The sequence below is a fragment of the Tetrahymena thermophila genome (assembly GCF_000189635.1).
Source record: "Tetrahymena thermophila SB210 genomic scaffold scf_8254551, whole genome shotgun sequence".
NCBI classification, from domain to species: domain Eukaryota; phylum Ciliophora; class Oligohymenophorea; order Hymenostomatida; family Tetrahymenidae; genus Tetrahymena; species Tetrahymena thermophila.
Window position 1 is genome coordinate 306135 of NW_002476322.1, and position 27990 is coordinate 334124.

At 22.7% G+C, this 27990-nt stretch overlaps 5 protein-coding genes across 5 annotated transcripts; 2 read left to right on the top strand and 3 right to left on the bottom strand. All coding sequences in view use genetic code 6, as the record gives it.

Moving 5' to 3' along the window:
- Window positions 1-109: 109 nt before the first annotated feature.
- TTHERM_00309840 (transmembrane protein, putative) lies at window positions 110-4388 on the top strand (the record flags this gene model as incomplete). The annotated part of the gene is made up of 6 exons (XM_001021060.2): window positions 110-299; window positions 376-553; window positions 694-840; window positions 1431-3255; window positions 3363-3412; window positions 3467-4388. Exons 1-6 carry the CDS (start codon window positions 140-142, stop codon window positions 4386-4388), a joined length of 3282 nt encoding a protein of 1093 aa, XP_001021060.2. The 5' UTR covers window positions 110-139.
- A 2656-nt stretch (window positions 4389-7044) lies between these two features.
- TTHERM_00309860 (kinase domain protein) lies at window positions 7045-8651 on the top strand (the record flags this gene model as incomplete). The annotated part of the gene is made up of 3 exons (XM_001021062.2): window positions 7045-7369; window positions 7428-8534; window positions 8590-8651. The coding sequence occupies 3 exons, from the start codon at window positions 7045-7047 to the stop codon at window positions 8649-8651; spliced, it is 1494 nt and encodes a 497-aa protein (XP_001021062.2).
- Window positions 8652-10032: 1381 nt separating this feature from the next.
- Window positions 10033-13670, bottom strand: TTHERM_00309870 (hypothetical protein; the record flags this gene model as incomplete). Its single annotated transcript, XM_001021063.2, has 11 exons — window positions 10033-10604; window positions 10666-10714; window positions 10773-11056; window positions 11115-11156; window positions 11221-12330; window positions 12387-12584; window positions 12632-12724; window positions 12856-13134; window positions 13189-13366; window positions 13418-13505; window positions 13555-13670. The coding sequence occupies 11 exons, from the start codon at window positions 13668-13670 to the stop codon at window positions 10033-10035; spliced, it is 3009 nt and encodes a 1002-aa protein (XP_001021063.2).
- Window positions 13671-14293: 623 nt separating this feature from the next.
- Window positions 14294-19216, bottom strand: TTHERM_000309879 (PiggyBac-like protein; the record flags this gene model as incomplete). The annotated part of the gene is made up of 8 exons (XM_012798867.1): window positions 14294-14806; window positions 14859-15075; window positions 15636-15936; window positions 15988-16468; window positions 16524-17216; window positions 17414-17903; window positions 18253-18760; window positions 18820-19216. The coding sequence occupies 8 exons, from the start codon at window positions 19214-19216 to the stop codon at window positions 14294-14296; spliced, it is 3600 nt and encodes a 1199-aa protein (XP_012654321.1).
- A 796-nt stretch (window positions 19217-20012) lies between these two features.
- TTHERM_00309880 (Ku70/Ku80 beta-barrel domain protein, putative) lies at window positions 20013-27972 on the bottom strand (the record flags this gene model as incomplete). Its single annotated transcript, XM_001021064.3, has 5 exons — window positions 20013-20577; window positions 21103-21304; window positions 21358-23527; window positions 23812-26912; window positions 27009-27972. The coding sequence occupies 5 exons, from the start codon at window positions 27970-27972 to the stop codon at window positions 20013-20015; spliced, it is 7002 nt and encodes a 2333-aa protein (XP_001021064.2).
- Window positions 27973-27990: the final 18 nt, after the last annotated feature.

Genomic DNA, 27990 nt, shown 5'->3' on the forward strand with positions numbered 1-27990 from the left:
TAGTTGAATTCATTGGTTATTTTGAAATAACTAAAGAAAGAACAACTATATTATTTTTAATTATATAGCCAATAATTAAATTTAATAATTTTGTTTATTAGTTTGAGCAAAAAGTAGATAAATTAGCAAGCAAAGCATAATGACTTTCTTCTAAAAATCGGGCAAACTAATTAAATAATTTGATTTATTTGGTACTCCTATAAGTCTGAATTTAGATAAAAAGACTCATTACCAATCTTACCTGGGAGCTATCATAAGTATTTTAAGTTTGCTATTGATTACAACTCTATGTTGGAATAGTAATATTATTATTTTTTATTACAAATTACATTTTAGTAGAAATGTCTATAATTCTTTTATATTATACAATAATAGTCTTTATCGATTATTTGAACCAGGCTAACTTGCTGATTAATACACAAAATGAATATAATCCAAATCCTAGCATGCTAGAGCTCAATTAGGATAACTTTTTTTTTGCTGTTAATATTTAATAGAATGATAATCTTTCATTTGCTAGTGTTCCTTATTTCGCAATCCAAGTTGAATAGGGGTAAATAGTATTTAAAATTAGTAATTATTCATATTCTTCTTTCAAAGTTGCAAAACAAATGAAAAAATGTTGGTATTTAAATAAAAATTAGTTTCGAAATTCTTTACTAAAATTATAAATCTAAATATTTTTTTTATAAGTCATGTATAAAACACAAGTCAAAGTAAGAATTAATAATTTAGCGTTATTACTATGTAGAAATGCTAATAGTAAGATTTAAAAAACTTAGATTAAGATGTTATTAACACAATAAATAGTATTGGTATTCAGAATTTGATATGTCCGAGGTAAATATTTAAACATTTTATTATTTTGATTAGCTGTATTTATTAAGTTACAATAAGGTCTATAAAAAACCTATAAATTCAATCTTCTTAGTTAGTTATTGTCTATTGGTTCTTCCACTATAAATATTAAGTTAAAAATATTTATCTTTTATTTACTTTGATTACTATTACCAAATGTAAATATTCAAAATCAATTATTTTTGTAGAAAAATCTAAAAACAGCATAATTAACAAATTTTTAGTACTTATTCAAAATAGTTTGCGTATTTAAATGATTTAATTTAACTTTTGCATTCTAAATAAAAAATAAATAACCAATTTTTATAATTAAAAAATTTATGGTAAAATAATCTTACTTTATTTTTCATCATGAGCTAACTAAAACGCCATAGATTTATTAATCTGAAAAGAGAGTTTTTGAATTTGGTTTGTCAAAATCTTAAGCATTTTATTTAATCAATTTTAGTGATGACCATGATATAATAATGACAATTATGATTATTGATTGATAGTTTTGATATATTTTAAATAAGATTTTATACTTAACTTTTAAAATGTTTATTTATTAATTTAATTTTTAACTAAAATAGCACTAATTTTAAAATTACATTGTAAGGATAATAGACAAGCCAAATTTTTGAGTTCCTAAAAATTAGCGTAATATAATGCGATGAAAATAATAAAGCTTGGGATTTTGATAGATGCGCAACAAGCGCAGAATTGAGTTAATTTTAAGCTAATAATTAACAATTCAAAGTGACTATTTATCATACTAATTACTCTATTAATTTAAATAAGATGGGAACATTTTATTATAAATACTTGAGTGAAGAACTTTCATTCTCATTTGTTCCATAGAAAGTATTTAAATAAAATGATGTATTTTTTAAACCTGTACATATACAAAGTGATGATAATAGCTTGATAAATTAGTCTTATGATAATATAGATTTGATTATTTAGGATTACTAAGATGTTAAAGAAAACTTTATTTTGGATAGTACAAATAAAGAATATTAAATTTCCTATATTAGGAGGAGTCCCGAAACTATTAGTATGAAGAGATAATATTAAAAATTTTCAAATGTAATGATTTAGTTTGGTGGTCTAATCAAATTTGTTATTACAGTAGCAGGGTTTTTTGTAACTAAATATAATAGTTTTTAATTTACAATAGAAATTGCTAACAAATTATATAATTTTAACTTTAGCAGTAATTTAAAAAATGTGAAATCTTAACAGGAATTAATGGATAATAAGAAGACTTAACAAAGTATTATTTAAAATCCAAAAGAACATTTTAAAATTAAGAAATAATCAATACAGATGGTTGCCTTAAAATAAGATCTAATTTATGAAAAGGAAAGTAAATAAGCATCACAAATCATAGAAAACGAGAGATCAATATTTAAAGCAATATCTCAAAAATAACCAAACTAAAAAAGCGAATCCCCAAAAATCACACCTAGATCTCTCAAAAATATTCAGGATATTGAAGATAATGCACAATAATAAAGTAATGATTAAAAGCAATCCAAATTATAAGTAAATGGGAATGGCGATAAAATAGGAGATGAATAGGTTTAAAAACAGCAAATAAATATTAATTTAAATTTTGAAGCAAAGAGTAAAATAGTTAAAGAAGATCCATTAATTTAACGTATAGCTTAGAAATTTTAACACTAAAGAAAAGATTCAGTGAAATAACTCTAATTATTCTAAGAAAATATACAAAATTAGTACTACACAAATATTAAGAAAAAAAAACAATCTGTTTTTAATAATTGCAATGCTGTAAATAATTAGCAGAATGAATTGTAAGAAATAGGAGAGAGCCCTATTGTGAACAAAAACGGGAATGAAAACATATTCAAGCATTAAGATTCAATAATGAACAAACCCACTTTCATTTAATCATCAAACATCATATAAAATTTAGTTTATTTTAAAGAGATTGGCTTCAAAAATAAAAAGGACTTCTTGGTTGAATAATTCAGAATTATCATAAACAGAAGCAAGAAAATAACTGCTAAAATATGGTATTTTTTGAGGCTCATCACTTGCGGTAAATGCTTCAATACAGAAGAGAATTTTCTGATAGAGAAAGCGAGAGAGTATGCACAAAAAGATTTAGATATTTATATAATACTTGATAAATTATAAGAAATTGAGAAGATAAAGAAAATTTTACTTGATGAAAATCAGCTAATTCTTTTTAATTTTAGCCAGAAGCCTTTAATATAAAAAAATGACGATTTCCTTTAAACCCTAAGTCTACGAAATTTGTAAATTAAGCATCGAAAATCTGAAACACTATCAAATAGAAATAAGATGAATTCAATAAATAATACAGCATCCTAATAAGAGTCTCTCTTTTGTAAAAAACTTTAGTATGACAACATTGAAGCATATGAAGTAATTAATTAATTAATCATTTTTAGATTATTCTGAATTTTTTATTTAATAGAAATCTCTTTAATGCAAAAAATTATAGGCTAATATTTATTTATTATTTAAATTAGAAATTACACAAAGCTTATGAAAATATTAGACCTTACCATTTGCAAGATAAGTAAAATTAATTTAAAAAAACTAAGTTTCTTAAGATTCCATACAATTTAAAAAGAGTTAGTAGGTAATTGGTCAAGGAATTAGGAACTGAACTGAGAGAAATATTTGAACTATCAAAAATTATAGAAGGACAATCAGACAATACACCTAAATCAACTCCAATTAGAAATGCTTCGAAGACATAGTATGAAAATGTTGGATCTAAGCACTTAGAAGATTTAGATTTAAATTAAATTATGAAGCAAAAATAAAACTCTAAAAATAGCTTACATTTATGTGATGGCATTTACAGCAGTGCACCAAAACTACCGTCAAAAAATCAGTTTGTTAACGAGTGCTTATCTCCAGAAGAAAAGCCAATTGATGAAAATATAACATCTCATTAAAAGAATCCTTATATTTTTACAAGTTCATCTACAAATAAACCAGGAAGATTATCTATTTTCAATAATATGAAAGGAGCTTATACACAGGATTCCAATTAGCCAATCGAAGAGAAACAATCATACAGTGATTCTGAAAGTAGCGAAGATAGTGATAGCTCTAAAAGTAAATCAAAATCCTCTGAAGATAAAAGCCATGCATCCAATTAATAAACAAAGTCTTCCTAAAAATAAAAACCTAAAATAGATAACATATAAGAAGAATTCCTTGATTCAAATTTATCTAATTCACAGTACAACAACCAAAAGAAAGATCTTGACCTATAAATATGCATGGAAAAGTAAAGTTCCAGATAAGATAATCAATTAGAATAGCCTAAACTAAAATCTTAAAACTAGTCAGGCTACGACTTGTCAAAAAGTTTTAAAAATAATTTAGCACAAATTTCATTAAATTAATCATTATTTGTCTATGATGTTGATTTAGAAAATCTTAACAATTCCTAATACAAACAAACAACAGAAGCAAATTTAAAAGAATAAGACTCTAACTAAAAAGATTTCTATGCTTTGCCTGATTATCCGAATATTTGAAATTTATTTTTAAAAATTTATAATTCATTTGTATCAATTAACTATTATAATAAAAATTTAATTATTTATTTCAATAAATTAGAAATAGCTTTAATTTAGTTTCAAAAGTAATATTTTATTTAATGTAAATATTTATTTATATTTTATATCTCTAATTTCTTACTTACTTACTTACTTATAATAAAAAAATCAATTAATTAAAATTGTAAAAATAAATATCTTTCAATAATTATACTTTACTATCAATTCATTAAATCAATTCTTAACTTTTTTAGGTTCAAAATTTAAAACTAAGTTCATAATCATTAATAGAGATTATTTGTTATAAAAGATTTAAAATATTGTTTTTTTAAACTTTTTAACAATTTTTTATTGATTTGTTTTAAAAATGATTTAGAAGTAAATTTAAATAAAAATATTTAACAATAAAGATTTTGTTGCTCTACTTCTTTCATGATTATTCTACTTTTTAAAATGTATCTAATTTATTGATAGGAATAATGTATGGATGTAAATATGTTTATATAGCTAATAGCCATTCTAAAATTTAGTGATATTCTATCACTATTTTTGAACAAAATAAAAAATGGCTTAAATGAATAAATCTAATAATTTTTGATTTACTACATTAATCTAGTTTATATCTTATTCATGAATTAAATGATTATTTTTCTAATTTCATTTTTATTTTTTCTTTATTTTTATATAAGCAAATTTTTTTTTTGATGAAGAAGATATTAAATAACAAAGATTTATTGAATCAGTTTATATCTGATAAAAATAACATTTCATAGAAATAGTTAGTTGTGTGATAAATATTAAATTTCTTAGAGCTCAATAACTAGATCAATTAAACTATTAAAATCATGTGATAATAGTCAAATTTCTGAATTATCAAGCTCTCAATAATAGTCAGAATAATCACACAATACATAAAAGAATAAACACAAATTGAAGAATAAAATGAGTAATAATTTATCAAAACTAGTCAAAAGAAGATTTCTAATCCTCAAAAGAAAAATAAAACTGCCCAGATTAGAAATCTATAAAATATATATGGAATATATTAAAATAAAAATTCAAAATAATTTTATTTAAATGAAAATTTTAAACAAATAGCAAAATGCTTATTGACTTTTTGGAAGCAAACTACATAAGTCTAGATAAATTCTTGCTTTAACAAAGTTATTGACAACATGGAAAAGATTTATTATAATATATATTATGAATAAATTGTAAATTTTTAACTTTGTATTTTATGACTTTATATTTCTTTTACTCAGCTTACATTATTCATAAACCTATATTCAAAAGTTTATTTATTATTAAATTTACCTAATCTATTCACTTATAATAACAGAATATTAACAGCCGTGCTGCATCTATGAAAATTAAAGCATTTCTCTAAGTGTAATAGGTCACTTTATTTTATTTTTAGCTGGTTATTATAAATCATTCTATAATTATTTCTAATTTTGAACTATTTAATTAATTATTTTAAAATCTTATTTTTTTTGCTTTTCTCATTATTATTTTCTTTTTAGAAATTGTTTGTGTATGTATTCATTTTCTACAACAGAGATTAGCTTTAATTTTGTTTCTTTTTTATTTTAATAAATTAAAGGATATTTAGGAAGGATTTCATGTATAATTTAAAATAGATACTGTAGTTATGGAAGTTTAAATTTAAATTTGAAAATTACTTTTAATATTTTTTTCCGTTTTAATGGTCTTTCGTATGATCTATCTAAAAAATGTTTAAGTGAGTCGTTGGCCAAGGTTTTACTGTAATTGTAAAAGTATTTTTTCTAAATTTTATCTATTTATTATATTTTAATTCTAATTAATCTTTTTAATTGTCATATTAATATTAAATTAAAAATTTAAGGCTAAGTCCTTTATCTCTAAATACTTTTTTCTATATTGTAATTTATTCTTTAAGATTTATTATTTCTTTTATTTTTATTTTTTAAAGATTTTTTTGTTAAATTTTGCTTTAATAATTGATGGACTTTTTTATAAAAAAATTTAATTGAATTTTATATTAATTAATTAAAATTACTCGTTATAAAATAAAAATTTATTTTATTAAATAAATAGCTTGTTTAATTTATTTTTTCCTAATCATCTATCTAGTTATTGCCTATCTTTTATTTAAAAATTGAAAAAAATACTTCATATTTTAATTATTCTATTTAATTCTTATTAATTTATGATGTTTTTATTTTTTTTCTTTCTTGATCAACAGATCAATTTTTTTTATTTCCAATTAAATAGATTCTTAATTTGAATATAGATTTTATGATTAAATTCATATAAAATAATAAATTTTAATAAAATAAAAAAAGATTTTATTTTTAATTAATTGAATTATTATCTAAATTTTTAAGGACCTTGTGGATTTAGATTTATAAATAAAAATCTAATCTAATTCTTAAAGGTTTAATTATTACTTTGCATTTTTTTATTGCAATAACAATTATACTATGTATGAATTCGCTTTGAATAATTAAAGGTATTTTTTAAACCTATTTATTTTAGGAATTAATATTATTATCTACAATTAATTAAAATATAATTAAAGCAATTTAAAATAGTAAAGCTAAAACGAATTTATAGGATTTTTATCAAGATACTCTTATTTAGAAGAAATAATATGTTGTAATACTAAAATGCATTCTAAAAGCTGTAAGATTTTGTTTAATCTCACATAAATGGTGACACTAATCTTAATCTGTAATTAAGCGGCTTCGACATTTCTGAATAATATATTGATTTAATTAATTTATGCTTAAATTAATTCAAAGATGCTTAGAATATAAGATTATATTTTGATAACATTAAAATGAATGATCACAAGGCCACTTTACTATTCAAGAATTTATAAGAATTTAGGAATATAGAAATTTTAAAACTTAACTTTAGCTAAAATGATATCAAATAAAAAGTCTCAAATATGATATAATCATTTTTATAAAAGTGTTAAAATATTTCAAATTTAACTCTAATATTGGAAAAATGTGATATGGAATTTTAAAGCTTATCAGATAGATATAGCAAAAATTTTTAGAGAGCTTAATAAGATTCAAAAGCTCCATCTTCAAGTTGGCAACAATGATCTGGGAGAGTAAGGGGCAAAGGCTTTAGGCAATACGCTGGGCTAATGTTAAAATATAGTTCACTTAAGTGTTACTTTAGAGGAAAATTAAGTTCAAGACGATGGAGCTTCAGCCTTTTTTGAAGAATTAAGTAATTGCTAAAATCTTACTTTTCTAGAATTAGGGTTATACCACAACTATATTGGGGATGAAGGAGTATTTACTCTAAATAAATTATTAACAAAATGCACTCTTTTAGTAGAGTTAAGACTTATTTTATCTAATAATTTAATTGGTGATTTAGGGGCTTCTGCAATAGGTGAAGGGTTAAAAAGCTGTCAAAACCTAAACATATTGAAATTATATCTTTAATAAAATAAAATCAGTGATGAAGGATCAATCGGTATTGGGAAAGGGTTAGGCAATTTATAAAATCTCACATATCTATTATTGTATTTAAACTAAAATTAAATTGGAGATAAAGGAGCTGTAGCAATAGGTTAAGGTTTAAGTTCCTGCTAAAATATATTAGATTTAGAGCTTGAAATATTATAAAATGTTATAGAAGATGTTGGAGCATCTGGTATCGGAGCAGGTTTGAGTAAATGTTCTAAGTTATAAAATTTGGTTTTACTTCTTAGTGAAAACAGAATTAGCTAATAAGGGGTTGTTGCTATTGGTTAGGGATTAAAATAATGCAAGGATTTAGTAAAGCTTAACTTATTGATGTACTTCCAACAATAGTAAGAAGGTATATCAAATATAGGAACTGGATTTAGTTGTTGTACAAAACTTACAGATTTAAACTTCAATTTTTCAGGAAACAAGTTTAAATAATAAGGATTAGCAGAGATAAATCTATGGTTAGTGAACTGCTAAAATCTTACAAAATTAAATTTTTACTTATACTTAAATAATCTTGCAAACGAAGGAGCAATTTTAATTGCAAATGGGTTGAGCAAATGCCCTTAAATTACAAATTTATGCTTATATTTATGGGGTAACTCTATTGGTGATTCAGGTGCTTAAGCTTTAAGCGATGCAATAGGTAAATGTGTAAATCTCTAAGATTTCAAATTTAATTTCATCTAAAATCATATTAGCGGTGAAGAAAATTTAAGAATGGGAAATACTTTAAGTTAATTACCTAAATTATTAACTTTGAGGTGCATCTTTTATGAAGATGAAAAATATTTGAAATGTAAATAGTTACTCAATTCTTAAAACATTAAAGTGTTAGAGCTAAATATCAGGCTTTGTTTTTCTTACTATAATTAACTATCCCATTATAGACAAGCCTTAAAGATGAGAAGGCTAGTTGTATTAGACACCTTATTTGAGTGACTATTTTGCAATTTGTTAACTTTAGTTTTACTTATAGCTGTTCTTTGATTTGAAATATCACCACCTACCATGATATCATAATTTGTGATATTTCAAGTGATTATTATTTATTGATTATATTCATTTTTAAAGTTTACTAAAATTAATAAAAATACATAAAGCTTTTTTCTAAATTTTAGAGTAAAAAAATTGTTTTTACAGTAAATAAGTTTGATTTGAAATTTTACAAAACAAAAATTCTTAACTAAATAAGAAGGTTTTGCAGTTTGTGTATATTTGAGTGAAATATGAACTTAAACCTTCTTTTTGGTTTGATTTTTATTAATTTCAAAATTTTAATTAAAGTTTGTTTAATTATATTTTATGAATTAATTGTATTAAAAAATTTTATTCATAAAAATTAAAATACTCTGCTTGATTTTAAAGCAAAGGTATTTGTGATAAATTCTGATTTAAAATAGAAAAGAATAACATGTAGAGATTATCAAATAATTATTTTTTAAATAAAAAATTTAGAACTTTGAACAGTTAGTTAAGTATTAATAAGTTGATGAAGTATGAGTTTACTATTCTTTTTGTAAAAACAAATTTATTTTAAAATATTTTATTGACTGACAGTAATGAAAAAGATAAAATAAATAGATCACTTTTACTAAATAGAATAAAATCAGTAACAGTCAGATTTCCTCCATATTTTATTAAAATCTATGTTTAATCTATTATTGTCATTTATTATTAATTAATTATATCTGTAAAATTAAATAGTAAATATTTCATATACTTCAATACAGAAATTATTTTAGAATGTTTTGATTATTTTTCTATTCATTTTTTGATCAAATTTTTTTGGCTTTTAATTAGAAAAAAGAAAATAGTATTACATATGTTAATAGTTTTATGCAAATTACTAAAATGATTAAATGTAAAGTATTTTTTTAGTATTTTGAATAGTAAAATTAAACAAATTAGTTTTTTTAAATTAATATTTTTTTGATAATTTATAATATTTATTTAATTTTTTTAATAAATATTTAATTAATTGATTATTTAACAATTCATTTTGATATATTTTTGATTAAAAATGAAAATCTTACACAAATAAGCAATTTAATAAATTTATCTTTGGGGTACAATAGAATTTATTTATTTATACATATAAAAATGTACATTATATTAATCATTAATTTAAATCTCAAAGAGAATCATTGCTAACCAAAAATGAAAACGAAATGATCTATTAAAGCTTTTGCAGTATTTAAATATCCACTGTAAGGAATAACTTGAATAACGGCAGTAAAATTAGGCCTAACTATAAACTTAACCATGTATTCTATACTTGGTATGTCTAATTCTACTGTACCTCTTAGCTTATAGTTTAACACATTTGTATTACTCTTATTATGATATATAAAATCATCAAGAGACATATTCTCGGAAAATTGAGGGAAGTATCTTTTGAAATAAATAGGAGTTCTGATTACTCTCTTATTGAGAGCAAATTGGTCACTTTTAATGATTTGGTCTCTTTTTTATCTCCATTTTTATCTGAAATATAGCATATTGTTCGAGGGTTCATAAAAATGAACATATCTTGGAAGCAAGTTGGGTACAAATATGGTAAAGTAAAATTCATTTCCATTTATAGTTCCTTGAACATTTGCGTTTATCAAGCTATAAGGAGTCTTTGTGTAACTCAACATCGAGTTTAATTTGTATTACTTCTTAGGTTCAATTATATCTGGAAATTTGTCATTTTTGATGTAGAGATGAGAAGCTATTGTATTATTTATAAAAATAAGAATTTTAATATTATTTTTTAATGTTAAATATTTTACTGTAATCTCCTTCGAATTCTATGTTGAAATTCTCCACATTATAGCTTGTCTAATATCATGAAAAAAATCATATTTAAACATTTAAAAAAAAATAGTAAATAAATTACCTTATTCCCGAAAAATAAGTCACATTTTATTAAATAACGAGAAGAGTTTTAATCAAAAATCCTTTCTGAAATTACACCTACTTAAAAATCTTGAGATTCAATAAGTGGACTCTTCACTTTTAAGTTAGCTATTTTAAATCTTCTAACTATTTACTAAGTAACATTATAATCTTGTAAGACTTAAAATGTCTCTTTATTGAAAGTATGAAGTGTGCCCCTAACTTCTTTTACATTAATTATGGTGTTTCTTAAAGGGAAGTCTCTAGCTGAAATGTCACTTTTGCCTATAATAAAAGTATTTAAATTGTTTAAATGGATTTTAAATGAATAAATTTTTTTTACTTAATTCTGAAAACTCAACAAAACTATCTCTGAAATCACCTCCTAATTTAATTAAATTTATTTATGTTTAAATAAGTATTTTATTAAAAATTAGGCTAAAATTTACTTCTATTATCTTGGTTTTATTGCATGTTGTATGCATAACTATGACTTTTATCACCTGAGCCATCAAAATTATAAAATGTGTTCTGATTCTGATTTTAAGGAGAGGCTCTATTATTTTATTATTACTTTTTCATTGTTTAGTTTTAATTCTAAAACCCTTGCTAGTTTTGGCTTTGTTGAGGGTCTCCGAACCCACCGAATCCAGTGAAATCTTAATTATTTGGTTATGCTGGAGGACGTTCTTTGATTGTATCTTAGTTATCGAAAAATTAATTGTTTGTAAATTGAGGAGATTTATCTTAAGATTGTTTTCTGTTAGGTTCTTATTGCTAATTGTTATCCCAGAATCCTCCAAATCCCTAATCAAAGTTATTTGCATCCTTATTCTAATGCTTTTCTTGGAAAGTACCAAATTCATTACCAAATCCTTAATCATGCTATCCAAACTCATTGCCAAATCCTTAATCATTCTTTCCAAATTCATTACCAAACCCTTAGTTATTTTATTCAAATTCGTTGCCAAATCCTTAATTATTTTAACCAAAATTTCCTCCAAATCCCTAGTCATTATTATTGCCAAAATCACCAAATCCACCATTATCAAAGTTATTTCCAAAACCTTAATCAAATCCTCCTTTATTAAACTATTTGTCCAATTCATGTTGCTCTTAATCAAAGAAATTGTTATTTTTTTAGGATTATTTTTATTGATCTTTTGACTCTTCTTGTTATTTTTAAACTTGAGACTACTATTCTTGCTAAATTTTTTGCAAGCGTGTTTATTCTTCTAATTCTTCTGCCTTTTTCTGCTCCTCAAAATTAAAATTTTAAAACCCACCGTCAAATCCAAATCCTCCAGCTTAATTTTATGCATTAAAGTCAAAGCCTCCTCCTCCTCCTTGATTTTATGCATTAAAATCAAATCCTTAGTTAAAATCTCCTCCCCAATTATCAAATCCTCCACCTCCTCCGGTATTTGTTTCTTGAGGTTATTACTTTTGGCTTTGCTCAACTTACTTCACTTTCTCTGGCTACTTTTGAGATTCAGCTACTGATTAAGCTTAAGCTTAGGCAGAAGAAGGTTACCAAAATTTTTCTAATTTTTATTAAGCTAAAATAAAAAATAAAAATGTGATCTCATCTTAAAAAGTAAAATATCTAGTTTACCTACTTCTAATACTCTTTTTCTGAACGAAATATAAGCTTTTTTAGAATAATTATTTTGCTTTATTTTTTCAATTTCCTGAGTTAATTCATTAAAAAATTCAAGGAAAGCCCAGAGAGTCTCAAAATCTTTAGCATCCTCCATAGATTCTTATAACTTCTAAACATAAGAAACATAAATCACCTAATCGTTCTCAATTTCTATGAAAGTAAAAATAAGTTTCTGTATAATTTTAATGAATATTTACTATCCTAAATTGCTGGAATAATGCTTGCATTTGAGTTAACCATATTGAGAAGAGGTTCAACATGGGATAAACAATCTGCAATTAATTTATCTGCTAATTTAATATTTAAATAATTAATTTTTGATATAAAAATATTTATTATGCGAAACTAAGTTTCATTTTATTTAAAAACTATTAAAAATATTCTCTGTCCTATTATTTTATCAAAAAGTATTTAATTTTACAAGCTGAATCACCAGCAGCCTATTTTTGAACTTTAGAAGAAGGTTATTAAGTTGCAGCTTGAGATTATTAGGTTTTTGATGATTTTTTCTTCTTAATTTCACCAAAATAAGAATTTTTATCTGGGAATTTAACACCACTTTATTACAAGTTCTAATAGATAATACTAAATTGTGTTTGCACTATATCTCCGCTATTTGTTTTAGAATTTTCCCATGTAGTTGCTAAAAATCTTACAAATTCGAGGCAATATTTTAGAAATTCCTTTCCTATTTCCTTTCCTTCATAATTTTTAATAAATGTTCAAAAATGTGTAAAATCAATAAAGTGATTACCTTCAGATTTAAACATACTTTCACCTCTATTATCATCTTATACTTCAGCTTTATACAAACAAATTTCATATAAAACGTTTAAAATATCATTGGATTTAAGCAATCTGGAAACAAAATTAGTATTAGTTTAATACTGTTCAAATTATGCTGACTAAGGATAAACCAATGTACCTAAGAGCTTTTATTTATTTAAAATTATATTTAAATTACTATTTATAAATAATAATACTCTTATTGTTAAAAGTTTAACAACTCCACTTTAACCGTCATCCACTAAGACTTCCTAAACCACTTATAAAATTGGCGCATAAGTTTCTCTATAAATTTTAGATATAAATGAATGGTAGTTTAATAATGAGTTAATACTTTTTTTTATCTCCTAAAACACTTTGGCAAATCACTTCAATATTATTCCAATAATACTGCTCATCTTGAACAGTTTGCCTTATAAAATCTGGATTTATTACACCCTTATCTGACATTTAATTAATAGCTCAATATAAAATAAATACTACTTACTTATCTATTTATTATTTACTTATCAATAATGAATTTATTTTATAAGATTTCTCTACTTAATTAATTTTATTTGTAATTTATTTATTTGATCTAATAATTCAAAAGAAAACAGTAAAAAATTACAAAAAATTAAAAAAATAAATCAATAAATGAATGAATGAATCTTTTTATTTGCATATTTATATATGATATCTACACTCTAAAAACAAGCAAGATTTAATATTTGATACTTCTTTCGTTAGTTAATAGAAATTTAACGAAATAATTTCAAAAATAGATAGATAGTCTTTTATTCTAATTTGTAAAATAAAATACAGTCACATTTATTTATTTATATATTTATTTATATAAATAAATGTGAATGTAATTAAATTATATTAAAATAAATATTTTTTAATAAATAATGAAATTAAAATAAATTTTATTATTAATAAGTTAACAAATTTATTTAGTTGACTTTTAATTCGCTACAAATAAAATACAGTTATTCAAAATTAAATTTTTTTATTTTGGCTTTTTAATTCAGTTTACTATTTTACATAATGATGTTTTACTTTTGCTTAGAATAAAATATTTTCTATTAATATCACTTATCTATAAGATTATAAACTTTTTTCATATGTTCTTTATGACAATTCACAGGGCATAAGGCAATCTTTTTATTACCGTAATTACATGATTCACAGGTAAAAAAAGTAGCTTGTTTGCAAAGTGAGCATAATCCGACTTAGTTTTACCTTTCTAGAAAATGAGCTATAATTTCTTGTTGTACACCTTACTTTCTAACTTTATTTATATCGATTAGAGAGTAGATAATACCTCTATTATGGGATAAAGATTTAGTGAGTTGAGCTGTTGATTCATTTAAACTTTGAATTAACTCTTCTACTATTTTAATTCTAAAGTCTTTATGTGTTAAGAGGCTCTTTTTTCCTTCATTTAATATCTTATAAATTATGTAAGCATTGCAAAGTGTTGTATCTAATAAACGATAAAAAACACATTTCCACCACTTTTAGGATCTTTTGTGTATTCTATAATTTTAGCATATTTAGTTTCTCTTGTCTACCGAGTGGGCATATTTATTGTAAATATCAACCTAATTAATATATTTTAGTATTTAAATGGTAATTTAAAACTTTATTATTTACCATTAAAGGAATAGTCTTAATTTAGCCTGTTTTTTTCATACTTTTCACAATTTTTCTATTATCTAAAAAGTTAGTAATCATTTTAACAAGCTTATCTTTATCTCTCCAAAGGAATATATGAATGTTATCCTTAGTTAAAGATTTTGTCTCTCCTTTGTTAAAATTTTAAATTTTCATCATTTTTTTTTATTCTTCAGTAAAATTCATTCTATCCGGCCTTTTTAAATAAATTATTTTATTTTTAAATTTTAAATTTGTCGTTAAATAAATATAAAATCAAAGTGAATTTATTTTTTTATTTCATTTTAAGTTAAAAATTTTAAGGAATTTTTAGTAATATTTTTAAAGAATAAATTCAATTTAAAAAATAATTAAAATAAATTTTAATTTTTCTTAATTTTTAATCAAAAGTAAATATTTCTCAGTAAAAATTAACTTAGTTAAATTGTAAGTTTTAATCATTAAAATAAAATTAAATGAAATTATCCAGTCTGTATTTTAAATATTTTTCTTTGTTTAAACTTCTTTTTTTCCTAAAAGATACTTTAATTTAATTATTTATTATGAATAAGATAAAAAATCAATTTTTGTTGTAAATAAAAAGTGTTTTTGAAAAAATTTTAGTTTAGTATTTAAAATTCATTTGACCTTTTGTTGTATTTTATTTTTTTTGAAAAAATAGAATTCAAAAAATTATTATATGCTAAAAAAATATTTATTTATTTGTTAATTTTAATTATTGAATTAAATTTATAATATAAAAATTAAATATTTTACCTAACAGTTCCTAGGACTCCGATATTTTGTTAGTTAAGATCATGTATTAAATTTAATGAATTATAATAATTATCCATGATTAAAATACTTCCAGAAAGTGGCTAATAGTCTTTGATCAACTCATTTACAATGTCTTGAGTTTAAAGAGTTTAGGGTTGATAAATGTCTCTGATATTTTATTTTTCATGAGGTGAATGAATTATTAAGTTGAGAGTGTAACCACTGTAATCACAAAATAAATACTCTTTAATTCCAAATTTAACAGGCTTTTAGGGACAATACACTTTAAATTTTGTTTTTCCTTTTTTTATGAAATTGTTTAGACTTTAAAATTTAAGAATATATAAATTACCTTTAAATGGTATAATGCCCTCATCTATTGCAAGATAGTTTGAAGGAACATAAAATTATTAATAGTTTCGATTTAAAATCGATTAAAACTATTTAAATTTTGTATGATCATCTACATGAACCATTCTACTTTAATTATCAGAAATATGCAAATATCTAGTCAGCAGTTAATAATTTTCTCTTCCTAAAATCCTGTTCAAACCTCCAGACAATAATGGGTCTGAACTAAAATAGTCACTAAAGCTGGGAAGTCTTTATATTCCCATTAGAATCTCACAAATTATAAATCTTTTTATTTAGTCTTAACTAAAAAAGCAAATTTTTTATTTTTTTAGACTTTAACTGTCTAAATTGTATTAATTTAAATCAAAGCTTTGTTTAGAATATTTATTTGTCTCATCTGTAATTAATTTCCAAATTTCATCAGACCACAATTTTTGAAAAATTTAAACTGGAGTTGACTCTAAAGGTATATTTTTTACCTATTTTTTAAGATAAAATTATTATTTAAATTTATATAAATCATTTAATGAATACTTAAGGTTTTCTATATGTGAGGTCGATATTTATGAGAGTTTCTTTTAAAAGTTTATTATCTGAGCATAGTTTAAAATTAACATCATTTAAATTAAGCTTTTTGGAAAAATTTCCTTTGTTTCTTTTTAAGTCTTATTTTTATTCTTCTTCTCCTGATTCTTCAATAGAAGAATTTAGATCTTAATTATTTTAAATGATTTAATCTTCATGCTAAGAAGTCTCAGATTCTGAATAAATTGAATTATAGCTGCTTAATTAAGTGAATGAAACTAATTATTTATTTTATTTCTTTTATTATTAAGTATTAAAATTTTATTAATTTTCATGATTATCCTATGGAAGAGAATTATCATTTTCTTTTTGCCTTCTTGCTTGATTTGTTTCTGATTCATCAGAATAATATATCTCTTCATCATTATTTTGATTATTTTTTAAGCTATTCACTAAAATTTTTTTCATCTTAGAAGTTTAATTTTGGCATATATTCTCTTAATTTTTACTTGATACTCTGAGTGATGACATTTCCTTTTATAAGAGATTTTATCTTAAAAATTCCTCTTCGATTTAAGTCAATATGACTGAATTTTAATGGTTTTCTGTTGAAATTAAGTTTATCTCACTACTAACAATCTCTGAAATAAATTAATCATTTTGAAACTTCTCATAAAATTTGAGTAAAAACTAATTAAATGCCTATTTATATGATTAAAATATTATGATTTATTTTAAATAAATTTTGTAATGATTCTATTACTTTATTAAACTAGATTTAAACAAATTAAGAGTAATTTAAAATCAATAAAATTGATTATTTTTAATTTAATTTTAAAATATAATTTATTTTAATTAATTTTTAAAGTAATTTGATCAAATTTAAAATAATAGATTACCTCATATTATTCAAACTAGATAGATTTATTTCTGATTAAAAGAATTAGTTCAATAATAATATTACTAGTATATCCTTTTATAAATGTATCCATAGTTTTGTATATTAAATTTTACACAATTTGAATATATTCTTAAAATTCTCTAATATCAAATAGAGGTTAAGATAGAATTGAAATAATTTTTGACTATGGCATACTAAAATCAATTTATTAATATGCTTTTTTTGTTAAATCTTTATAATTCTATTTTTCGATTGAGCCAAATATATCTTTTAAATCATTAAATAATTTATCATCTTTTTAACTTATTAAATTTTTCCAATAAATCTTTTAGTTAAAACTATCATGATACAATTACTAATTAATGATTTTTAAATTAAATTATTCATTAATATTACTCAGAAGTTTTTAACTAGCTGATTTAAATGTTTGTTAATATTCTTTTGTAAATAACTTTTTATTAATTTCTTCTTCATTCACATTCATTCCTCTTTAATTATAAAAATAAAATAAGTAAATTTTAAATTTATTTAAATTAAACTTAAAATTTTAACATTTAAAAAAGAATATTCATTCAAGTTTTATTTAATTAATTATCACTCATATTTCTTCTTATTTCAAAATTAAGATTTTTATATTTAACTAATTATCAAAGCATAAACTTATTAAACTAAATTTTAGTGTTATTAAAATTGAATAGAAAATTTAATAATAGATTATTTAATATCATATTCATGATTTATTGTTCAAAATTAATTTCAAAATAATAAATTTTGTTAAAGCCAATTTAAATAAAAATTTTTAAATAATTTAAATTAATTAATAATGATAATAATAACCTCATCAATATTAGATCATTAATTTTAGCAATGGTCTCATTTGGTTGTGATCCGATCTTAAATTAATTTTAGTTTTTTTCATCCTAATCTAAATCTAATTCGTCTATCAATTAGCTCATAAGTTTTTATTGTTCTGGAGTAGATCTTATTAGACTGTTAAAGGAATAATCTCTAATAGATTCTACAGTTGGCAATTCTATGATATAAAAATACTCACAGTTTTTTTTAAGATGTGGAATCAAAACTACTAGCTTTGGAATGCTGTTCTACCTTAGAACAAATCTAGCTACAAGATACCTTTATTCTTCAAAGCATGCTTTTATTAAACTTGCAATTATATATCTAGATCGTTTTGAATCTTGCTTAGCAAATAAAATATCACAGCCAGACATAAATGATTATCTTGGTATCGACGACTTTTAAACTGATCCAATTAACTTAATTTCCTTTAGTGTAAAGAGATTTATTTAATTCAAAAATAATTCACTCATTTTAACAAGTTAATTTCCTAAATAATAAAAATTGTTTTAAACTACAATTAATTTACCAACAATATATATAATGTACCATATTTATAGTATTTAGATATGTCCTACACAGGATTTTCAAGTAATATATCATCTACCTAATAATATTATATTTATTATTCAACCATTTATCTTTAAGTACTTGGATTCCATTCTGTTATATTGGAATAGGTCTTCAAATTTAATAAATGCTTTTCCAATGTTTTAGTAAAAACTACTACATCAGCAGTTAATTCATTTCTGATTTAAAATGTGCCATTATATTTAGGTCTCTAGAGAATCTGCTTAGGTTTTATCCTGAGTGATATCTATAAAGCTTCTTCTGATGTTAGAAATTGAATATTTTTTTTCGAAATTTGGTTCTTCAATTTAATAAGAAATTCTATATTTTAATTATCCTTCCAATCTGTTACTGAATCTTCTCTTAAATTTTTCATTATTTCTTCTCCTATAAGAGTTATTTTAATTTAGTCCTATTATTACAAATAAAACTATTAAAATAATTTTCAAATGCAAAAATATTTATTTTCTTACTCTTTTAAGGTGCATAATGAATTCCTAAAGTTAAAACATTTTGCTTTAACCAAAGAAAAAGGATTCAGTTTCTCCCATAAAAAAAAATAATTTTTTATTCAATTGCTTGTATTTTGCAAAGGCAGTTAATTCATTTCTAGAATTATAAAGTACTTCTATAAAACTTATTTTTTCCTAAACATCAACATTTTCAATGAATTCTTTCGCTTTATCCTGAAAATTTCTAATGTCCTTGAATAATACTTAGGTAAAATTTGGTTCACTTGTTTTCTAACTAAAATGTTTTTCATATTAATCAGGAATAAATAAAATTTAATGTACTGATTATTACTAGTTAAACATTAAGTTTTTTAATATTAAACTAACAGACTCTATGAATTAAGCTTTCATTCTTTAAGAAGCTTATTGATTTAACACAATTAAAATACAATCATTTTATATAAACTTCTTTTTCATTCTATTTAATATAAAATTTGTAATCTAAATGAAGAAAAAAATTTAAATATTTTTTTAATATTTATGATGTATTTTTAATACTTCTTTAGCTTGTTTTTAACAAAAATTTAAGTGTATCTTATTGAAATACCTATTAATACTTTTTTTGTTATTTCTTTTGATTTAAAACATAAAAAATTTGACTAAATTAAAAGTAAATCTCTATTATCTAACAAATATAAATAGAATATTTAACATTATTAATCAGCTCCTTAAATTTTATATTAAGAAGTTATGTATATAGGGATTGTTAACTATAGAATAAATGTCTATTACAGATAAAAGCTGTTTGGTTTCATTGAGCTACCTTCCAAGAGAAATATAGAAGAAAATCCAACTTATAATCAAAATTACTCCAACAACCAAAAATTGATAGACCATCAAAATAATAGATATTACTTTTATATAATCAAAATAACTAGTCATTTATTTGTCAATACCATCTGTCATAGCATCTAATGTATCAGCTAATATATTAAACATTTAATTAAAGTCCATAGTTGAAAAAGATTATTCATATTATTAATATGCATTCTAAAAATCTGATATAGATTATATCTAAGCCATTTCATAGTAATCATTTAATATTTAGATAGTTGTTTTTAAAATAAAGAAAGCTCCTTAATTCAAAATTCCATTATGAAGCTAGTCACATATTTATTGATTTAAATCAGTAAGTTATACAACATATGAAGATTAAACATAACTGCCACATAAGCTTTTTTCAAAGTAGCTAGGAATGAAATTATTATAAAAATCTTGCTAAAACCTATTTTTTATTAAAGTTTGTTTTCACTTAATTATTTAAAAATATTTAACTTTAAAATAAAATAATTTTTAAAATAAATTATATTCACAACAAAAACTGCATTTATTAATTAAAATAATTTCATCAAAATTTCAAAATTTTTTAAATGTTTTAAATTATTTTTTGTAAAAGATAATTTGCAGATAACCTAAAATTGTTTAAGGGATTACATTAATTAATTAATTTAATTTTTATTTAAGGGAGATTTTTAAGCATTAAAATTTATAAAAAATGAGAAATTTTTGTTAACACTTTAAAAAAATTATTTTTACTAAAAATTCAATATTTTAATTGAATCTGTATATAAAATATCATAAATTTTATTATGCCTTATTCATGTGACAACAAAATTCATAAATTTGTTTTATCACTTAGGCACTATCTATTGGTTAAGCTTTTAAATGTAGTTAAATTTTATTTTTCAGCATATTGTTGAAAAATAATTAATAGTAAATGAGTAAAATTTATAATAATTAACAAATTTACATGTTTTATAAGGAGATTTAATTAAATAAAGATTAAATTTGTAGCTGCGTTTATCCAATATTTGAGGTTGAGTTTTAAAGTTTTGTCATATAATAGGTTATATTATATTATTTCTATAATTCTGGATGAATCTTTAAATAGAAAGAGTAATAGGCACTGCTTACTGATTCTAGAATATTCATACGAAGCTATGATAATTCGACTTTTTAAAAAAGATATTTTATTATTCAAAAATTGAAAATTAATAAAATATACGCTTAAGCTAAAGTGTTAAACTGTCTTAATCTATAAATCTGAAAGATATTTATTAATTTGCTATAGGATAAGGTAATGTGAAGAGAATTATTACTATACTTAAGAAAACAAGGACTAATGATATTTTTGGTAAGGGAGTTGATGAACTTAGTGTTTATTTTTTTTATGTCTCTTTACTATTTAGCAACTACCTTTAAACATTTTATTTTTAACTTGCGGCCTAATTAGAGCTAATATCAAATAAGTAGAAAGTGGTGAATTTGGTATCTTGCATGCACTAATCTAGACGCTATATACTGAATGTTCCAAACAGCATTAAAATCTCCTGTCTTTTGGTTTATATGTATGCATAAAGAGGTAAGACAATTGATACACATAAAGGACATATAATTAAAATCAAAACCATTAGCTTTGTAACTAAATCACGATTTACAGTTATTGAATCTAGCTGATCCTGTTCTGATTAATTAAATAAATTTAGTAGCTCTACTTACAATCTGTCTTGATTTGATAATGCAATATAAGTAGATCTTGGATTACCTGACCCATAAACAAAGCGAAAAAAGTATTAGAAGGTTAAAATGCAACCATAAAATACATTAGTAGCATAATTATATGTTTTGTAATTATTTAAATCATTGCTGTTAACTCCAACAAGACTGCTATCCGTTCCATAAAGAGAAGATAAATTAGCAATATATTAGCCATCGATCAGATAAAATACTAATTGGTTTGTTGGCTATGGGATACTTAAAGAAATTAGCATAGACAGCTATTAAGTGAATGTGTTATTATACACTTACTTTATATTAGATAATTCTTGTTAAACTTAAATATCAGTTAAGGTGAAGAAATTGTTTTAAAGCAGAAATTGAAAACTCTTTCCATAAACTATATATGCCATATTAGAAACATACCTTGTAGGCACATCAGATATATTACAATCTGATTCAAAGTCTTAAAATGTAGTTATTATTTGATAATACTAAAAGAGTGTAACAAATATAATTACTGATATACTCAGGAAACCAAAAATATTAATGATTTTCATTGCATTTAGATCTTTTGTGCTAAAAATTATGTGATTAACTTGCTTTTTTTAAGAAGATATGTTAGACAATTTTGAGTGAGTAGAAGAAGATTCAACTGCATCTTAGATATTTATGTATTATTTTTTTTTTGTTTTCGTATCTTCAATATCCTTGCTTTATGATTATCCTGAAAATTCTTTAGAAGGGTCATTACTTCCAGGATTTAAGGTAGAAAACTGTTAAATGAAATTAGGCTGTGTATTTGAACTGACTTTACTGCGTAGACTTTTCAACTGTGACATTTAGTTTAATTTAGAACTAAAAAATTTCGAGCTCTTTTAGTTTTAAATTTATTTATTGTCATATATAAAATTATTATTAACATTTGTTATATTTAAGTTGCTTATATTCATTAAGCTACTTTAACTTGGATTTTAAAATATATTTTAATCTAATTAAGGTCCTAATAGCCCATATTGTTATGGAATAATTCCTTAGCTGTTACTAGGAGTTAGTATTTAGCTTTGAGAAAGATAATTATTCAGCTAATTATCTTAATAAAAAGTTGTAGCTACAGCTGCTTGAGGGCTCATTACTTAGGAATCAATATTATTTTATTTACTATTATCACCTGCTAGATACTGCATAGAATTATCATAATTTAATGAATAATATTGATTGTTTTAGTATATGTTATGATTTTGATTTGCAGCCTCACCAAATACAGCATGCTGTACTTTGGAGTTCAAAGGTGTATTTTGAAAATTTATATCATCCATATTAAATTATGGAATAACGTTTTGCTAGCTTGGACTTAGAAGCTCTTATCCTTTTTGGTTACTCGCTTAATGAAAACTTAATGACTGAGAAGGAGAATAAGGAAAATTGATTTAATTTTTCACTGGAGAAATAGTTTCAGTGGCTTCTATCTTTTTCACTTAATTTTCTGACTGTTTTTGTGATGTTTAAGCTTAATCTAAATTTTTTAGTTTAATTTGACCATCTTACTTTTTTCGAGGACTTTCTTACAAATCTATCTAACTACTCACAAAACTCAAATCTTCTGATTACTGCTTCGCTAACTTAACTTGTCTACCTTGAAAAATTGAAATGTGATTTTATTTCTAATCTTCATTAAGCTATTAAGATATTTTTAATAAAAAATAAATATTTTAATTTAATGCAGTGGGTATAAAAAAAATTTTTTTTTTTTAATTGAACAAAATAAATTGCTTTGTATTAGTATATTTTGGTAAATAAAAAATTGAAATTTTTCTTTATACCCTCTTATTTCTTAATATATTTCAAGGTTATTTTAATTATTTTCTTATTATATTATTTAATTTCAAACATAAAGTTTTAGTAACATAAAATTTAAAATCAATAAAATATAGATTGAGGAATTAGAAAAAAAATTGATTACTTCACTTTTATAATTTGGCTTTTTGACATATTCTTAGGTATTGAATTTATACTTAGCTATGTTTGCAAGTTAGCTTAATCTAGGCTACTTTTCTTTTGATTGGCTGTTGACATTTCCTCTATGTGCTTTTTCTGGTTCTCTATTGTTGAAAAATTTATCTAACTATTCATAATTAATATTATCTGGGTTGTCATGCAATTTAGCTTATTCAGCTTTTTACTCTTGCTAATTGGAAAAAGTAAACCTTTTATTGTCTAATGTAGATTCTTCTTTTTCATACTCAAATTCATTAATTACTTCAGGAAGTTGGCTATATCCATAAGATATATAGTATTTATATATTTCATTATTTGAGTATTTGCCTTTTTTTGGACTCATATAACTACTTCTTTATAAATTTTTTAAACTTAATTTATTTTCATTAACTTTTAAGTCCGAAATGTTAATTTCACCATTTTAAATCAGTTATTAGAAAAAGTAAAATTTTTCTAAATGTTAAATAATTTTATTTTAAACTTATTACGTAAAAAATTATTTATTTGTTAGCATATTTATTTAATCATCAAACACATTCAGCAAAAAGCCTGAGTTATTAAAGGCATTTACTTCTTATATTTTAGTTATTTCTAAGTAACGAATAGGCTGATTGTTTTATCCTATCCTGTCTTCACAAATTTGAACATACATAGTAAAGAATTAAAAATTACTTTCAATGTATTAAGGACTGTCATCATCAGAAATAGATTCACCTTTTTGAACAATCATTAAAAAATCCATTTCTTCTACATTTTTAGTTAAAGTTCTTGAGTATAAGCTGCTTAATCTTTCTTTTTCTTTCTAAATTTTTTTTTATTTGTGCTTTTTATCACTGCTTATAGATGCTTAAGATCCATTTACATCTTTTTTTTTTTTATCTAATTCTTTCATCATATTTTATGCTCTTCTTCTTTAACTTGTAATACTGCGGTTAGAGTTTAAGTACCTACTTGATTAAAGCAAGCTATTTGAGGATTTAGCGCTCTTGCTTCTTCCTGTGTTAGATGACCTCATCGAGTGGTTTTAGAAAATTTTTCTGAGAAAGGGGAAAAAGCCTCTTAAGTAAATAGAATGAATACTTTTAAATCTGTAAAAGAGTAGACTATGAAGGGCAAATGTCATGGATATTACTTTTAAATTGCTTTCATCGTATATTAGGTATTCTTTAGATAAATAATTATAATACTATTGTTGATATTCATTGACTAATTAGTTTTTATCTAAAACTTATAGATATGCTGACAGTCCAAAATCACCTTGAAAATTATTTATTCTAATGCTTATCTCTAAAGGTATAATATATCCTTTTTGACTTAAACCAAAAGCAAGAGGGACATTTCCTTTTTCATTTTACATATTATCGCTGAAGAAATCCTTGATCAGTTTAGCATGAGGCTTTTAGTAAGGATAAGGCATTAACTTCTCTATAGAAGCATTTATAATCTCAACAGGTTTGTAATTAAAAATTCTTTCAAAAGTTTATGTAATTTTCTTTATTAAAAATCCTTTATTTGACTTGCCTACACTAGCAAAAACAACACATGAATCACTTTTATCAAGCTTAGCTAAATAGTTTCTTTAGACTGAGTTTATTTATTACTGCTTTTTAAATTTGTTTAGGTTGATGTCTTTATCTGTAAAAGAAAGATTTTCTAAATAACAAATGTAAAGAGAATGAAGTTTGCTATTTTTATCATTTAGTTATACTAAATGGGATATTGTTTTGATAATTTAGCTGCGCCTAAATTGAACATCTTCTAGCATTTTTCTAAGCTCGTCAAGTATAATGTGTCTCTATCGCATAACACTTAGGATAAGAAGTTTCTTTTCTATCGTTTCGTCTATCCAAAACTGCAATAAGTTGATAAGACTGTCATAGCTCAAGGCTTCTTAAAGCTCAGTATGGAATATACTCTCTTTTCCATACTCTTTTATATGCATATTTTTCTTTTCGTATGACTCGGAAAACAAAGATTTGACTATTTGTTAATGCTTGATTGACATTTTTTTCTTATTCTGAAAGAATTTTAATTCAAATAGTTTTTCATTATTTAAAATTTCTAAAATATATACAAGATGTATAACATCAATCTCTGTAAATTCTTGTTTATCTTTAGTATTTTGAATTACTCTATGAAAATACGATTACAGATTCTCCTCCATGACTTTATCATCTCCATACACCTATGCTTTTTCAATATAAATTTTACCATGTATCTATTTTTCATTTAATGCATATTGTTATGCAAGAATTTCTTGCTTTGCTTCATTATAAGCATCCAGCTAGTTTTATGCCATTTCATCTTGATCGTAATTACTTTCATTACCAGATTAATTTTAAGATCTCCCAAGCTTTTTTGTCTTACCTCTCTCACCAATATTTTATCCAGCTTATAGTTTTTTTAACTCATTCAGTTCATAGTCTATTTCTCTAAATAATTTTACTTAAAATGTGCGAAGTAAATTTGCTTTGAAAATATCTCTTTTGATTTATGCATCACTCTTATGAACATGAGGGATAATTAAATTAAATAGGAAATTTTATTGATTACTAAGAAAAACTCTCTCTGGATATATGATCATTCTAATTATTTAATCAATATGTTTACTATTATTATCTTCTTATGATAAAGTAGTACTATTCATTAACCTCTCTAATTCATTTTCTATCATAGTTAACTATTAATTAATTATTATCCTTGTAATTTTAAGTGAAATAGGAACTGATAGAGCTAGTAAAACAAAAAATAAGCTGGGACCTTAGTCAATATTTGATCTTAAGCTGATGCACGAAATATAAAGCATTAAGATAAAAATTTTAATCCACATAATTATTCCTTCCATATGCTTTGAGAAGTATGGTCTTTTATATATTATAAAAGCAAGCTCTAAAAATACATATAGTATTATCATCCATAAACCAAAAATTCCTTTTTCTAAAGCATAAATTGATAACAAGAGACACTATAATAGATATAGTATCTTATCAGACCATATATACCTTTTAGAAAGGAAATCTTTACTTGAAATTAAGTAATTATAATCTGAATCCTTAATTATTAATCCTTTTTATAATTCATATATAATATGTATTTCATAAAATTAAAAACAAATAATTGCAGATGATATAAAAGTATAAAATAATTTTTCTAATAATTTACCATTTAGAATAGCTAATACCAAAGCAGGGATAGATATAGCATTTCTTAGAATGCACGATATATAAATTGCAGGAATAATAATAATATATTCATATGTTTGAAAAATAAAAGAGAAAATAATCTCATGGTAAATATCTTATTTCACCTATATCTCTCCTGTATTTATATTTGCCCCTTCTAGATGACTAAGCTTCATATTATTAATAGAATTTGCTGCAAACTATAAGAATTTAATGAATATATAAATCATCAGAACAGAATTTATACTTAGAACTGTTACTTATAAGTAAATTAAACTGCCTTAAATTCTATCTAAATAAGCTTCTGCATCAAGGAAAGTATAAAATTCGAATCCTGATCCAGAGCTATTAATGTCTTATAGTGAAGAATTATTAAAAAGCATCATTAGTATATAGCATGCTTTTATTAAGTTGAGTAAAATGCAAAGCTTGTAAGATCGCTAGTAGGATGACTAAAGGTCATGTAGCTTTTCAATATAAAAATTATACAATAACCTTAAAAGTCTATTGTCTATTAAGTAGATATTTAATTTTTATAGCTTCTAATTTTGTTTCATTTTTTTGTCTAATGTATTATTGATTCTACCTACGTACCTACCTTTCTAATAAACTATTTAATAATTTCTAAATTAATGCTGTTAATTTTTGTTTTGGAAATTATTTATTTGTTAATTTAATAAATTAAATTTTTCTTTTTCTTCAAATTAATTATAGTATTATTCATTACAATTGAATGAATGAGTAAAAAAAGTTTTCCAATTATTATAAAAAATAAGAATGAATCCATTTAATCCATTTTTTTTATTTTTCTAAATTAATTTGTTGTATGTAAATGTGATATTCAAATATTTATAACAAATTATTTAAAAAACATTTAAATAGTTAATCTAACAAAAAGCTATTTTCTGATTTTTCATTTAATCTTAATTAATAATTTTTATCATGATTTTTAAGTTATCATA